Genomic DNA, 17,479 nt, shown 5'->3' with positions numbered 1-17,479 from the left:
CCACCAATAAATAAATAAATAAACAAATAAAACAAGTAGGCCTACAACTACAATAAAGTTTAATGTTATATAAATGATTTAATATAAACTATAAAGGTTTATCAAAATCTAATTTATTCTATATTATAAAGTATATTTTCCCCCAACTTCTTAAAATAACAATCTCAAATAAATTGTTAATAACATTTTATTTCACGATTAACAATATAAAGGTCATATACAAATATTTTTTTTTATATTAATTACAAAACAATTCATCCAAACAAAAATACAATTATGCTATATACATTTTAGATACAATTGTTTAAAACTTAAATGATTAGGCTAACTAAAACATCAAGGGTTAAGAAAAAAAAAAAAGAAAAAAAAAAGGAAAAAACTGTTTTCCTGTTGTGATCTCCTGGGGAAACGGGCGTATATCTATTTTTTTTCCAGCTGTAATTTTTTTTTCTTTTTAATTATGGCTTCGGAAAACACTGCAACACTAGGCTCAAACAAATCAGATCCACAATACAACAGTAGCTTATCTTTCAAACACAGTACAGAACTGCACAGTCAAGTGAAGGACAACCGCATTGCTGAAAAGATCTTTAAATTGTTCTAAGTCACATTGGATTTTTTTCTCAAAAACTAAAATGTACACTTTCAGTTTTAAACACATTTAAATACAGATACCAGTTACTTAATTAAGGAACCACATATACAAGCACATAGACTCGATATGAAGCTGCCAATAGTTCAGTGCACATATATTTTTCCATATTTAACTTGCTTTCAAGTTCCTGTAATAATTTTAATATGAGTAGCTTTTTTTACTTAATTATTAAGCCTTCCTACAAACAGTAAAAATAAGGAAGGAGTAGGCTACACCAGATTAAAACAAACATTATGAATAAACTTTGGTGCTTTGAAAAACTAGTTTTGTTAGTTTTGTGGCACAAGTCGGTGATGCTACATGCGGTTCCAGTGCGTCAACTTTCCCACCAGAAAGACGGGCCACTCTTGCCTATAATTCAATAATATTCAGAATTCAGTCTACAATCTCCATGGCACGGAGTATGTGAAATAAGGCTAAACAAAACAATGCCTTTACTTTGACTAAGACCGTTCTTCTTTAACCACAAACAAAATCGCAACATTTTGCACAAGACAGTGTTCCGCCATTCATTTTGCTCTCCAAAGTGATTTTTTTTTTTGCAGTTTTCCTCCCACCATAGTAATCAGTGATATTAATTACACACGAATTACAAATATATAAAATAAACAATTACAAAGATTATATATATATATATATATATATATATATATTTTAAAAAAAGTTCAGCTCATTTAAAGCAATATCAGTGCTGCTTTAATCATCGCTTCTCTATAGACTAAGTATTAGCATAAGCTAACATGAGGTCTCTGTTGTGTTGTGTTGTGTGTGGTGCCATCTACAGGCATGATTTGTGCAATGAAAGTCCTGTCAGATGTCAAACCTCAAATGCATTCCGTTTCATTGTAAGAAAGTGTGTTTTAAACCTGATAATCGCTGTGAAGACTCCAGCATCGAGATTCAGATTCTCCTCTTAAGGGGCAACAGATCAATCAAATTTGAGCGAACTGTACATTTAAAAACTATATAAAAGTAGGATGATGAGGTACCCAAACTTATATATATATATTCTTTCCATTTTTTAATCCCACATATGTAGTTCCTATTTGAGCAGAATATTTGCTTACATTTAATAGATAATGTATACATTCCATGGGGTAGCTTATGATTTGATTAAAGTAAACAGATCCAGTTCATTAGAATTGATAATGTTTTGATTCATTGTATAAATCATGCAGGAGTATTTGATCATAAAGTTGCATGTGTCAATATATGTCATCCATGTCAGACAACTGTAAACGTGTGACAACAGCCATCATAATCTTAGCACAGCTTGAGGTCTATAAAATGAGTACATTTTGATCTAGTCGACAATCAGGTGTTACAGGAATGAAGTCAGTGGGTTGGAAGGAACTTTTTCCCGAAAGTCTGGGAATGGTGGCGATAAGAGTGGATTTGGTTGGAGCTGAAGCTGGAGTGGGAAGAGTCCTCTCCTTACATTTCTTTCTCCTTCTCTTTCCTCACATCCTTCTCGCGGCTGGACTTCATGAAGTCACTTCTCATCAGGCGGTAAAACAACACAATGTTCATGAGGGTCATGATGGCCAGACCCACGCTGCCGATGGTGTAGCTGATTAGGGGGATGAGGTCACGATTTAGCACCAGCCAGCGGGTCATCCAGGCCAGAGTGTTGATGCGAAACACTACATAGGTGCCCAGGTTGATCATACTGTTGACGCGGTAAAATGTACTTTTGGCCAGGCTGGCCATGCGGAGCACTTGCCTCAGGTGCAGAAAGATTGAATTGATCTCCACCAACAGAGCCACCACGGCAAAACCCACATACCGACAGGTCAACACAGAGATCCCGAAACAGGTGATCACCTGCAAACAAAAGAAATTGAGAGGCTTGAGTAACAGCAATGCACTAAAATATTGGCTAAGGAAAACTTTAAAGGAATAATTCACCCCAAAAAATAAATCAATTATTATGGAAAGAGGACTCATATTTTAGTAATGTTTAAAAATGAAAAACATCCTGATGGGACTTTTTTTTACAAACACACTGCTTTACAAGATGTTAATTGATGAACTGACGTTGTGTGGATTACTTGTGAATTATTGTGATGTTTTTAATCAGCTGTTTAGACGCTCATTCTGACGGCACCCATTCACTGCAGAGGATCCACTGGTGAGAAGGTGATGTAATGCTACATTTCTCCAAATCTGTTCTGATAAAAACACAAGTATTCTACATTCTGGAGGGATTTTCACTTTTTATAGTGTAGATGTTTGCTAGTATTTGATATAACATAATACTTAATTTAATATTTAATAGCTTGGGCCAGATTTATTATTTAATGTGCTTAAATTCAGCAGCAACTCTTTGGTCTTCTAAATGCTAATCTGCTGTGAGGCGACGAGAAACAAATGAGAGTGTCTTGTATCATCTGATAACAGCAGGGAGAGGCTGAGGACAGGAATACAAAGGCTCTGTTGATCAGTCCTAAATGCAACATGACAACAGTCAAAGCCATGAGACACTAATCCAGCTGGAGTCCAACGCTTCAAACTCATCTAAAGGGTTTGGTCAATAATATCACTACCAATAGAGCACAATCGTGATTGCAACCTTGATTCTGGAAGGATTTTCCTCATTAATAAACAAGTATTTATACAAATTCTTAAAGAATACTAAATCCTGAAACAAACCAACAAGCTCTGAGATTAACCAGTGCAAAAAAAACATGTGAAAATTGTGACTGTGTATGTGACGTCTCTTAAAAAAAGTGGAACAACATTAAATCAATAACTTTTATATATTGATAAGGTAATTTTTTATAGAAAATCTTTTTGATCCATTTTTCATCCAAAGGAAATCTTGAAACATTTTTACGATCTTCCACTAGGTGGCAGTCTATGCCTAACATTAGAAAAACAAGCAGAAATTGCATAGATTAATCTAAACTAGCATGTCACCAAAAGCTCTATAACCGAGACTCTAACCGAAACGTAGTCAAACATAATAAAAAAAAAAAGTATTTACTAAGACCTCAACCATGTAATATTTACAGTAAGCAACTAACAATTATAATTCTAAACGTTATACAACTTTATCTAACTTATATAATTTTATTGAAGTTTATGAAACATGTACATTGGCAAACTGTCAGGTATAAGTCTTACGCAGAGCACAAAGGTGCAGTTACATGACGGTCCAATACTAAGTTACATGACCGTGTGGCGTTGCCGTGACATAACTCCTTTTGTAACAGGACATAAGTGATTGCCCGGTTGAGGCTGTAATGCAACCCCCGTTCACATGACACCCAGCTGGTCCTGCATAAGGCCAGTACTGTTATTCACATTAACACTACTGACACATACCTCTCTCAAAGGCCCCTGGTGTGTGTTTAAAGCAGGCACGTAAAGGATGATGGGTTTCAACAGCTTGAAATCCAAACATACTTCTAGAATGTGTAACGTATGCTCCATTCATAAAAGCAAAGCATGACAAAAACTGACCATCCATCCAACTATCTCTGTAAACACTTCTGAGTTGGGTTTACAGTGTCTAAAAGGTATACAGTCAGGCTACAGGAAACATGGTGGCTGAGAAATATTTCTGACTTTATAAAGCAATCAAATGCCCCCCTCCAAAATGCCAGTCTGTGGATTTAGCAGGACTGCTAACTCTATAACATGATTTTTGTCTGTTAATTCTTCTCTGATTGCAGTGAAGGGCCCCTTTTAATAGGAAGATGCATGATTACAAAATAAGATTTGAGTGTCCTCAGTCTCATGACTGAGAGGATGTTGACCTTTGGCTAACGCTTTGTCTTTTCCTCAGGTCAAGATGTCTACTTACGCAACGCAAAGCTGGATAAAGCTCTGAACATCACAAACAAACCGGTTATCTTCAGAAGACCCTATCCCTCCTTAAGGTGACATGAACATCCGTCCAGAACATGGAGGTTATAATAGCCTGATGAGACTTAAGTGAATGAACAGATTTTGTATCGCTACTGAAAGTGAAATGCAAAGTACTGTCTCCTACACAAAATGAGGTCAATAGGTGTTTCTCATGTCAAAGACATCAAAAGCAATTACTCAACATTGTACAATATGTAAAATTTAAATGGTGACTGTAATAAAGAGATAAAACACTCTTTAACTTCTGTCTTAGCCTTGACAAGAACATAATCATTGACAGGAAAAGAGCAAAGTCTTCATTTCCTATACATCACATAACATGTTGCTTTATGTTAACTGATAGCTCCTGGTTGAACAGCACTCGCAACGGCAAGGCCATGGGTTTGATTCTCAGGGAACACACATACTGATTAAATGTAGTTTTATTATATACTTCTGTCCTGTAATTATGTTATAAATTGATAAAAAGGTGACAGTAAAGCCATTTATAATGCTACAAAATTAAAATTTTGAATAAATGCTGTCCTTTCAAACCTTCTACCTTCAAAACAGCCTTGCAGAGCATAAGTGATATTATAATGGTAGCGTATATAATGATGTTAATCCTTTAGTTGTCTGGATTAAATGCTGTGCTCAGAAAATTCCAGTTTACACAAAATACTAAAGGCTAGTGCTGGGAGATAAACCGGTTTGAATTATGCTCACAACATGAATAAAAATAAAATAAAAAAACGGCATACCAGTACAAGAGGCTAAGCAACATGTACAGTGATATGAATTGAGAGGAGATTCCTGTTAACTGCATACACTTCTGACTAATGGGTAGAGAACTATTAATAACACACAACTGATTCTTTATCTGGCCAAATGAACCCACTGTAAACGGCCATTAACAGAAACCAGAGATGCTGAAGATGGACGCAAAGAGGAGAAAATACTGTAGAAGGCAGATCAAGCTCACTGTTCACAATGCACAAAATAAAGAAATGATATGAATGTATCCCTGAGGGAAACGGACTCTCTTCAGAAAAGTTTAGATGGTATTTTCGTTTCATCTTACTTCTGTATAATGCATACTTAAAAAGCAAAGCGCTGCTTTGTTTACAGCGTTAACCAAAGAATCGAAGTATCGCTGCTGTTCCATAAGCGCCCCCTGCTGTCAGTGGGTGAATATGCAGTCTTATTCAGCACTTTTTTTTTTTTTCATTCAGATGTTTTATGTATCATAATTTCACATAGATAAGGTGCGACCATTCTGTTTTTGCTTTAAATTTGTGGGAAGTGCGCTGACACACAGTGCCATTGTTCAAGTCCCGACTTGCAGAACTTTCCTGATCACCCCCCCCCCCCCCCCACCTCACCCACTTTGCTTCTTGTCGACCTATACTATCCTATCTAAATGAAGGCATAAAAAAAGGCTTTTTTTTCTCTTTTTTTTATTCTAATCAAATTTACATCAAAAACTGCTCCTACTATATGAAGCGTGTCTTTTTGGATTGCGATTAAAATGCAGTGGTTCTGCGACTGTTTTTTCATGCAATCTGATTCATATAAAAGGCACAGTCAGGGAAAAACCAAAACAAACCAACAAACCAACCAAAAAAAAGTGCTATACAAGCTGCTTTCAGAGTGCTATGCATATAAATTGGATTTCATAAAAAAATAAAATAAAATAAAAAGAATTCTCTCCAACATAATTCTGCAGACATTAAAACACACACACACCTTTAAAGTTGCTAAGCCTAAGCATGGGAGCAATGAAAAAGCACATGCTGATCACACCTGCCTATTTTTGTTGTTTACCACCAAAACAACGTTTTTATTTTCAATACAATTACGCATAAAAAGCATTAATGATGCAATAATAACATCACATTAGCACATGCCTGCTGGTTTACTCCCCTGTTGTAAATGTAAAGCTACATGTGTGTTTGGTTTCATAAACCTCTCCCTGCGGGGTCAATTATCATTAGAAGGGTCTCTACTTTCTCCATTACACACACACACACACACACACACACAAAAACATGGCAGACACAAATGGCATTTGGCATGGGATCAAAAAGGCTCCCCATGAGGAACTGAATGGGGGTGGAATCAGCACAGTCTCAAACCAGTTAACCTGGTTACAGTTGAAACTCGTTCAAACGCTTTGCCAGCATGCCCATTTGAGCAGCATGTGAGGAATACTGAAGCTCAGTGAGAAATAGAGCAGATGCCAATGGCTTTAGACCACATGAGGTGATGAGAGAAGAGTGGACAGGTGGACTAACAGAGAGGACACACGCTTCATTGAAGATAAACGTGAACACACACACACGTTTTCTTTCCATAGACCTCTATTACTTTTATTCTGAGTAAACAATATTTTTTTCCCTAACCCAACCCTAAACCTGTCAAAAAAAAAAAAAAAAAAAGCTTTAATATTTACATCAACGAAAAATAACTTTTGTTGAAAAAATCGTGCACTATTTACATTAATTGTAAAAAGTTTGGGGTTGAAAAATGGATTAATCAAGGATGCATTAAATTGATTAAAAGTGATAGTAAATACATTTATAATATTACAAAAGATTAATAAAAAAAATTTAAAAGGTGTTTTTTTCACTTTCTATTCATCAAAGGATCCTGAAGAAAATATACCAACAGTTTCCACAAAATGAAGCAGAACAACTGGTTTCAATATTTATAATAATAAGAAATGTTTCTTGATCAGCAAAATCATCATATTAGGATGATTTCTTAACGACAATGTGACACTGAAGTCTGGAGTAATGGCTGCTGAAAATTCAGCTTTAATGTCACAGGAATTTTTTGAATCAAATAAACTCTTCTAAGTTGAGCATGCTTCTCACTTCAGAAATAAAATGTAAAAAAAAAATTCACATCATAAAATGTCATGTGGTGCAACAAATTTCACTTCCAATCATTGAAAAATAAATGTACAAATGTTGTTTGGAAGTAATAATTAAGACAGATTATGAATATCATCCTAAATTTCGGTCTGTCCTCACACAACACTATCATATAAATGGTGAGTAAACAGCAGTAGTCATTTTTGAGTGCATTTTGTCTTTACGAATTTTTTTATATAAAAAATGCAGTGCAGCTGGTCTGTAACGCACAACCTTCCAATCACAGTAAAAGAACAGACACAAACACAGAAAACAGATACTCCCAGTTAAAGACATCTGAGAGCGAGGAGGGGCCAGATGCTGTGAGAAAGAGAAACTGGGCTGGGACATGAAGTTGCTGGAGTGGGTGTGTGGAAATCTAACCGTATGAAATAAAGGTGTTGAGAGAGGTGAACTCAGGGTGTGGTACAATGTGAGTGAAGGGAAAAAAATGTATGAATATGTGATGAATATATGAATGTGTGTTTATGAGCCCAACATTTACGTGAATCAATGACGATTTGTAAAATGAAATTTGTGAGTGATTATGCAACATCACGAATACTACAATGACATTTACAATATTACAATGGAAATTTGTCTATATAATCTCCATAGTCATAGACGGGAAATAAAGGCATTAATCTTTAGTGGCTGGATGAAAGCGGGTCAGTAAATTGTTTTAATGAAGTTCTAAAAATATATGTAACCCTGGACCACAAAACCAGTCTTAAGAAACTAGTTTTTTTTTTTTTTTTGCAATAGCCAAAAAAAAAAAAATTGTATGTTGTTGATTTTTCTTTTATGCCATAAATCATTAGGGTATTAAGTAAAGATCATGTTCCATGAAGATATTCTGTAAATTTCCTACCGTAAATATATCAAAACTGAATTTTTTATTAATAACATGTATTGTTAAGAATTCATTTGGACAACTTCAATGGTGATTTCCTAAGTATTTTAATTTTTTTCGCACCCTCAGATTCCAGATTTTCAAAAAGTTGAAATAACATTGACACTTAAGACTGGTTTTGTGGTCCAGGGTCACATATTGTGAAAACTGGATAATTGCAATGGAAAATAAGATTAAGTGTAGGAGATGCTGACACTCTTTTCCTCTTCACCCCTTGTAAATGATAATGAGGAGCATTGTGGAGATGTTTATTCAGTCATTCTCATAATACGAGGAAGAGAGAAAGACAGAGAGGTTTTTAGGTCTAGAGGTTATAGAGGAAATTTCAAAGGGGTTTGCATTCAGTGGTCTCTGGTCTACAAGGGTCCTGGAGCATGAACATATGTGGACCAGATGTCCCTGGAAAATGCTGAATGCATGCTGCAAGGGGAGGAGGGATCGAGCCACAAATACACTACAGTCTGGAGCCAAAAGTGTTCCCTCACTCGTATACATTCTTTACTCTCATTCCTGCGCTGCCTCTTATTCTTTCCATTTCACTTCCAACAGAACAAAACCTGCTGTTAACCTTTGACCTACTGTCGATATATTCACTCTACATCATCATTTGCTCTATAACTGATAAAGCAGGAACAGCTTAAGTCAACCGGTGTGTTAAATACTACATATTTGTCAGTGAGCAAGCAGTTGGTTCAAATTTTACAATAAAATATTAAATATAAAATACAAAAGGAGTCATAGTAAATGAAACATACATAAGAGATAGGAAAACAACTGTCAGGTAAAGACATTAAGGAAAAAAATAATAATAGTAAGAATAAAATGATAAATAATGGGGGGGGGGGGCAATAAAACAAACAATTAGATTAAATTCATAGCGGATTGAACAACAAATGCCAGATAAAGACTTTAGGGGATGAAAATAAAGACGACGACTACTACGACTACTACTACTACTACTACTACTACTACTACTACTACTAATAATAATAATAATAATAATAAAAATGATTTAAATAAATAAATAAATAAATACAATTCATAAGAGCAAAACAACTGCCAGGTAATGATATGGGGGGAAAATAAATAATAATACTAATGATAATAATAAAAAATAACAATAGAAAAAAAAGAAATAGAAAAAAGAGAAAAATAAACAAAATTAAATTAAATAATCAGACTAATTTCAGGTTCATTCTTAGACCCAAGACATCAAAGATGTCTGTGTGAATGTTTTTGGTTGTAATGGTGGTTGCTTTTAAAGTGATAAAACATTGATCTCACTTCACCAAATTGACTAGTTGGACGAAACTTCCCCACTGCACCATAGTCAAGTAAGCCACATAAATTGAAGAGGAACATTTATTTTACTACAAAAAAACAAAAACAAAGAGATGATCATTATTTGCTATACTAATCTTTGGTTTTACGGACACAACCTCCTTGAGAATGTCAGGCATGTTTGGGCGGTTTTCTTACTACAATCCACTTGTTTACCACTCATGTTACTGACAGCTTTATCCAGAGTACAGCAGCTTCAACCAGTCAGGGAAAGCTGCAGCTTTAACAGGATTATCAGGATCTACAAAAAATACAGGGGGTTGTAATTGAGTTTCCTGCCAGGGAACCACTCTACTGCCTAACTTTTGTGATAAAGTAAAATCTGTCAGTGAGCAAATACAATCACCTCAGGCTTCTGTGTTTAGGTGTACGAACAATCACCCTGCTAGACTCTAGCCAAACCATGGGACTCCCCCATTGTTTTGTATTTTTTCCACTGATTCCACATCAGCATGCATGGTAGGAATGAGCTCCAATACAAAAATGATCACATCAGTCCCCTCTGAGACTTGAAAGCTTTAATTAGATAACTCAATTGTGTAAATGAATGGGGGATGAGAGATATTTGCTTTCTGAAGCACATTTTCTGAGAAACTGATTTAAAGCAGGGTTGTGGTCATCCAGATGCCAAAAATATTATTGGGTTAGTGTGATGCTTTCCACAGAACCATCTCTGGAAACTTCAGCATTCGCAAAAGTCACAGCCAAGCAGTACAACCCACAAGCCAACCAAACCATTAAGTTGTTGCTTCTTACTATATTGGTATATGTCAACACAACTGGGTTGATAGTAGGCCTCACCATCAGTGTTTTTCCACCACAAATGAATGACTACTTGCAATGTTTCCATACATGGACTTCCTCTTTACCTCAAATCAAACTTTTTTTTAATCTACTACCTTTTAAAAGTTTGGGGTAAGTAAAAAAATTTTGCCAAGTGTTTTTCTTTTCTTTATTCAGGAAAGGTTTTTTTCTTTTTAAAGAAATTAATACTTTTTTTTTCCAGCAAGGGCACTTCAAATTTATCAAAAGTGATAGTTAACATTACATAAATATTAAGCAGCACAACTGTTCAGCTTTCAAAATAAATTATATTTTAAAATAGATTTTAATATTTTGAATTGTTATAATATTTCACAATAGCATGTTTTTTTTGATAAAATAAAGGTGCCTTGATAAGCATATGAGAAAAAAATTTCCTATTCTTAAATTTGAATGAAAGTGTGTATAATCAATGCATCAAATTCGAAGGGAAAACTACACACAGTCTGGATAGTGTGAGGCAAGACGCCCACACCCATGTTGATCACATGATCTAAAGCTCCAATGATCCTTTAAGTCCAAAAAGGCTTTCCACAGACTCCCCAATTGCCTTAGCAAACACTTCCCCATAGACATTTCAATTTCTTGGAAAAAAAAAAAACCCTTTGTAATTGCATTTTTGGTGTGGAATGACAGACGTTCAATCCAACCTGATCCAGCAACAAAAAAGGCCTTTACTTGTTGACAGTCTGCATTCCGTTCAAACTGAGCAAATCTAAAACAAAGCTTCTCTTATTAGTACAGTTTGGCTCATGATATAAACAGTGGGGAAGAACGAGATGGGGTCGATTTGAGAGGGTCTGACAGTTTCTCACAGTGCCATTAAAGAAACACTCCACTATTTTTGAAAAAAGGCTAATTTTCCTACTTCCCCTAGTTTAGGTCTACCGTTTTTGAATACATTCAGCAGATCTCCACGTCTGCCGGTAGCCCTTTTAGCTTAGCTTAGCATAAATCACTGAATCAGATTAGAACATTAGCATCTCGCTCAAAAATGACCAAAGAAAATAAAAAAATGTCAATTTTTTAAAGCTAGTTACATTGTGTACTAAGAACACCGTAAAAAATGAAAAGTTGCGACTTTCTAGGCAGAATAGGCTATTGTCAGGCACTGCGTAACATCACTGCGCCTATTGCACCTATGGTATGGCAGCAAAGTTTCTTTATTACGCTGGAATGAGAGTATAGATCCTAGCCATATCGGCCTAGAAAATCAAAACTTAAAATTTTCCGTCAGCTTAGTATACAATGTAACTACAGGAGAGAAAACGGTAAAGCACGACTGTTTACCTCTAGGGGAGTTGGAAAAAGAGCCTATTTTCAAAAATAGTGGAGTGTTTCTTTAAGAATCTGGCAGCATATTCCTTCCAGCCAATTTACTAAATGAAACCTCAAGAAAAGAGGGAACAACAGAGCCACAGAATGAAGCTGGCTACTTTACCAAGTGGTGACGCCACAGAACCCCGAAAGAACTGAAGCTCAGAAAACCCGCTGAACTCAATGCAAGTGTTCAGACAGTGTCCTTCCTTGTCCATCAAAACAAGATAAACTGGCTGTGATAGTTTAAGAACAGAGTTAATGCAAAAGATTTGTTCAGTGGCTTCAATATTGACTTGTTTATTTTAAGTATCTAATCTATTTCAACAGCTTAACTTCTGTTGACCGTAAAACCCCACCTTTTTCCAAAAATATGTCAAACCACAAACATGGCAAATACAAGGTGGTCAGACAGGTTGGACTATTTGAATACACTGAAAAGGACGAGTAATACAGAAACAGCTCTTGGAATGATGTTACTGTTTACAATCAGAACCCCCTTCACAACTAGCCAGTGGCTGTCTTTTAATTCTTATTATTTATTGTACTATTTCATGTTAAATTCATGAAAATTTAACAGAATAACCATTAAAGATTTTATTTCTGTAATGCAAAAAGTAGTGACATGTTATGTTAATAATAAAAATGTTATAAGTTATTTATTTCACCATAAATCAGTAAAAAAAAAACAGTATTTATCCATTACAGTCTTAGGATATAAGAAGAAGGTAATGAGACTTTTCATATTAATAGAAATGGAAAATATTCAGGCAAACACATCTGGAAGCATCAGAAATTAGTATTTGGAGGAAAATGTGCTTATCTGTCAAAAACTAAAATCTCAATGTTCTTAAAAATAGCTTTTAAATTTGTGTATGTTTCATGATTTACATATATAGCAGTTAAGTCTAGCTTTCTGGAATTTTTTTAATATATATTCCATGCTTTGAGTCTACTCACCACTACATGGTGGAAAAGGAGCTCCCATGAATGACTGATCTTCTGGTTGATAACCATATCAAAGAAGTCATATATAAAGTACCCTGAAACAAAAAAATGCATATTAACACTAGGGGTGTGTGATATGATGATAAAAATATCTCCACAATCTGCTTTAGAAAAAATATCGTAGTATTGTGCTACAGTGCACATTCTATCAGCTGCAGTTCTGGGTCCTCCGTCATATACTGTACAACGCCACATGCATTCACAGCAGTGTTAATTCAGTGTAGAATTACTCTCTCATCATTTGCATGTGCTTTTAAATCTTTCATTCGCGCGATGGTTTGTCCTGTGCTTTTTCTGAGCATCGTATACACCCGAAGCGCGCGTGCTAAAGTCTGTCAAACAGCACCTGATTAAGAACTAAGTTACCTTTTGCACTAATACGGTCAAAACACACAAGGTTTACATGTAGACTTATACGTTAAACGTGCCTGTATATTAGATGCGTGAAGGTCTTAAAGGGACAGTACACCTATTAAAAACACACAGCCTACTGTCATTACTGTCAAGGGATAGATCACCTTAAAATTTCATTTCTGTCATTTATTTACTCACTGTCATGTTGTCCCAACCCTGTATTCATTTCTTCCTTGTGCTGAACACAAAAGAAGATATTTTGAGAAAATCATTCAGATTTAAAACCACTTTTGAGTGAGTAAATGGTGGTATAAAAATAAAACACGGTGACAGAATTGACAGACAGCTGACAATTTTTTTTGGGGGGGGGGTAAACATTCCTTTTAACGTTAATAAAACAAAAAAACACAAAGAAAAAAAAAATCACTCACTACTTTGAAGAAATGTATTTTAATACAGTCGCTTTAGGAATCAGTTTATATAGAGTTTTATTTTTATATTTGTTCATTCAATTTCTTGAATGCTCCTGCTAAATAAACCTATTGTACCTGAAAATAAGGCACTGTTGATTTTATTTGTTTATTATGTGTAGTCATTCTTTTATCTTTGTTGTTAAAAAAAAGGAACAAAAATCTTCACCCAAAAAATGTGATTATATATCCAACAGTGGGTCATTTAACAGGTTTTTCCAAGCAACAGACCCAATGTCAACAACTGTGTTGGTTACCAAGATGCCATTTCCGAAGAGCTATTAATATCCATCTCCCAATATGAGGGTCTCCATGGAGACTGCATTTTAGAGCAGTTCAACAGCAAATGTAGCTCCATATTGTAGACCTACTTCATATAAATGTGCTGATGAGCATTTTCAGTATACACACCTGTTTCCGGATTCCATGTGTATAGTTCATATTACACTTATGACAATGTTCATTTTCTGAAAACAAGCCATAACATCCAAGTATGAACAAATATATATAAAAAAAAAAAAATTCTCGTAAAAAAAAAAAAATTCCTTTATGAACGTATAAACTCAAAACACTTTGTTTTTTATCTAATGAGTCATATTAGAAGGAAGTTTACCTCAGTCTTCCAAATAAGACTTGGAATTTTGTCAAATTTAAGAGCTGTAGAGTTATAAATTGGCTGATATGCATGTCAAACCCATGTGCCTTGCAGTTCACTTTTTATGGACATATATTATATAGCGATAACCAAACACATTCTGTATAAAAAAAATACAAAAAATTATATAAACTGTAAAAGAGTATAAAAATTAAAAGTAAAGGCCTATTCATTAAGAGTCATGTGACCTGGGGGTAGCACTCGTGCCTGGGACGGATCATAAAGCTAGCCATTCATTCTGTAGCTATAGTTAACATTTCTGCCAAATGCATGTGGGCTTCCTCCAAGTATTTAAAATATCTCTGGTATTTGGCAGTTTGAATGGGAATTATCTACTTTTTGGCTGAAATAAACATTGTAGTTAACTGCGCAACATTTAAGAGTGACGTAAAATAATAGCACAATACACAAATAATAGCTAATAATCCAAGAGGAATGACATGCAGCCAGTTTCTGTGAAGATGGATTATTTTGCTGTAAGTTTCTTGTCACAGTCTTATAACTGCAATGCAAGAAAACAAATCATTATTTTAATGCAAAGAAAATAATAGATTCTAAAGTATTGATTCATGGTATTCCTGTCATACATTTAACCCTGCTGTGCTGAAGAAACGTAAATTGGTGTTCCCAATCAAAACCTGCGCGAAAGAAGCTGATAAAATATTGAATCTAATATTGGGTAATTATACAGCTTTCCAAGAAATATATAAGTAATTTTTAAAAGGCTAGTCATTTTTGAACAGGAGCACAACAAGAAACAAGAAATCTCCAAGGGAACAAAAATAATCCAATTTTGTTTTTTAGGAAGTTGTTGAACCCCAGTGAGTTCAATGGGTTAAAATTAAGCAGCATTTTCAGGAAAATGAAAATCCTCTCCAGGTCAACATGACCAAAACACAACATTAGGATTAATTAATGCAGGTTTAAATAAGAAAATTGTATATTGGAATAATATGACTAACCATTGACAACAAATGTAAAAAAGAAAAAAGACAAATTTAAATAAATAAAGGAGGGGTGGTGGGCATCTAAAAAAACTTTAGAGTCATTTTAATTGAGCAACATAGGGTTAATTGTCAAAAATTCCACAATACAAAAAAATAAAAATAAAATAGCCTTAATTTTGGGGTGAAATATTAACATTAAATTAAATATGACTTCGAAGTAAGTATTTATTCGATTTACCAATCTTTCAAGTAATGTTAGGGTCACCTGTCAAGTCTAACCCACTTACATTCAATTACTGAGTGGTTAGTGTGGGCACTGTCGTTAGTAATACACGGGCATTAATGTCTATACACCCGCTCTCAAAAAATTAAATAAATAAATAAAATGACACCATAAAACACATATATAATAAAGCTTTATACTCACCGATTGATACAGATACCAAGGCGTGAGAGAAAACGGAGTATGTTTCTATCAAATCCTCAGCCATCTGGGGATGCATGCAAAAACTACAAACACATACGACGTTTTACAATCAGGGAATGGCTTTTAAAATAAAAATACACCACATTTGTGACATATGTTGTGTAGTTGGCACATCAACTTAAACCACAAACGCTAAAACCTTCAAGTGGCATGAGCCATTGGGATAAACGTGTCGTCTGTGTGCTGGTTATCAAACAGCCATCCGTTCAACATAAAGAGGCAGCTGAGAAGATCTTACTCTTGGATGAAATTCTCAAGCATCTAACAAAGGCATCAACAGACAGTGCAAACAGGAATATATGGGTGTGTAACAATGCATTCTCCATGCACATGTGGGGGAATTCTGACACTCACCAAAGCACGGACCACACTCCAGTGAGGAGACTGTGCACGAAAGACGTGGAGATGTTTTTCCATTTCCAGACGTTCCTCTGGGCTGTCTCGGGGATGGGAAGTTTCCCGACTCCATAGTTTACTAATTTGAAAAAGCCTACCGAAGACCCAGTGGTCAAAATCACTGAATTCAACTCCATATTTTAAGCGCGCGCTTCTATCTTGTTGTCACTAGCCAAATCTCTCGAGCCCGTCTAGACCTCAACCCGTTTCGCGTTTTATCTGTTATTTAATCAAAATTGCATCCCGGTTGCTTGAAATTTATTTCATTTTCACTTTCAGTAATGTAAACATATAAGACTGTTGGTAGAGTCCTTGTATAATTAAAAAACGATCGATTATTCTATCTTTGTTGATAAAAAAAACAAAGCTCTTTGATTCAGCGCTCGGTTTGTTCACTCCGATGTAAAGCTAAGTAGACACTAGTGGCACAGTAACGAGTGGCAACAATTATATAGTAGCTAAAGTGTGCGTTACAAAATCCTGGCGCTTGTGTAACTTTTTCTCCTTTACAATAACCAAACAAGAGAATCCCCGCCCAATCATCATGAGGCGCGGTTGAGCAAATGAGCGCCTCAACCGTGCTTTTCCTTGTGTCTATGTCCCGCCCCCTTTGTCAAAGTTGCATTGTGGGAGATGTAGTATCGGCGGGGATTTCGTAACTTGCAAGAAGGGAAAAATCTAAGCTGTCGGTCGGTGTCCTCAGCTCTACATCTGCAAAATGATGAATAAAGAATGTGAAGAAAATATATTAAAAAATCGCACTCATAATAACGACTTTTGGGTAGCGTTTATGTGAGTTCGACGACTTTACTTTTGATGTGCCATTGAGCTTCTCCAGACTCTTTCTTATTCCATCTGTCTGAAAAAATGAATTATATTTAACAGTCTTATACATAACTTTTAATTGTTACATAGCCTTTTCAAAATACTACTACTACTACTACTACTACTACTACTACTAATAGTACATTTATTATAAACCAATACAAGCTCATTTGTTGATCTTCATTTAATAAATCGTTGCAGAAGACTTCGAGTTCGCAGCTTATCGGTTCTTGAGACGGTCAATTCAGTAGTAAACAATATAAGTAATGTTTAAAATGTATTTTCCACCAGAGAGTAATTTGAGATGAGGTGGGACATGGAATTTCATAATTCGTATGTGATGCATGTGATTTGGATACAGTGGAAAAATTAAACTACTGAGTCTGAAAAGTGTGTTTTAATGATAGACTGAGTTTAATTGCTAAAAGTCGCAGGGGGTTCCGTCGTCTAACCAGTGGCGTCGAGCGACATCTAGTGGATCTCTTCATATAACACATGCTGTGTTCCACAATATTTATATAT

The 17,479-nt window shown here is 35.2% G+C and overlaps 1 protein-coding gene across 1 annotated transcript; it reads right to left on the bottom strand.

Moving 5' to 3' along the window:
- Positions 1-169: 169 nt before the first annotated feature.
- Positions 170-16,670, bottom strand: tlcd2 (TLC domain containing 2). The gene is made up of 4 exons (XM_052576940.1): positions 16,091-16,670; positions 15,677-15,759; positions 12,776-12,858; positions 170-2,479 (listed from the first exon to the last, which is right to left on the bottom strand). Exons 1-4 carry the CDS (start codon positions 16,267-16,269, stop codon positions 2,090-2,092), a joined length of 735 nt encoding a protein of 244 aa, XP_052432900.1. The 5' UTR covers positions 16,270-16,670; the 3' UTR covers positions 170-2,089.
- Positions 16,671-17,479: the final 809 nt, after the last annotated feature.

Source organism: Carassius gibelio, chromosome B15, assembly GCF_023724105.1.
Source record: "Carassius gibelio isolate Cgi1373 ecotype wild population from Czech Republic chromosome B15, carGib1.2-hapl.c, whole genome shotgun sequence".
NCBI lineage: Eukaryota > Metazoa > Chordata > Actinopteri > Cypriniformes > Cyprinidae > Carassius > Carassius gibelio.
Note: the sequence above shows the minus strand (reverse complement) of the source record. Positions and strands in the feature narration are given on the sequence as shown.

What these genes read in the sequence shown, in the direction of transcription:
- tlcd2 (XM_052576940.1), bottom strand. Translation starts at nt 16,269, where the DNA reads ATGGAGTTGAATTCAGTGATTTTGACCACTGGGTCTTCGGTAGGCTTT. An exon ending in GGAGTGTGGTCCGTGCTTTG is followed by an intron (nt 15,760 to 16,090) that starts GTGAGTGTCAGA and finishes ATGTGTTTGTAG; the next exon opens with TTTTTGCATGCATCCCCAGA. An exon ending in TCCTTTTCCACCATGTAGTG is followed by an intron (nt 2,480 to 12,775) that starts GTGAGTAGACTC and finishes TTTTGTTTGCAG; the next exon opens with GTGATCACCTGTTTCGGGAT.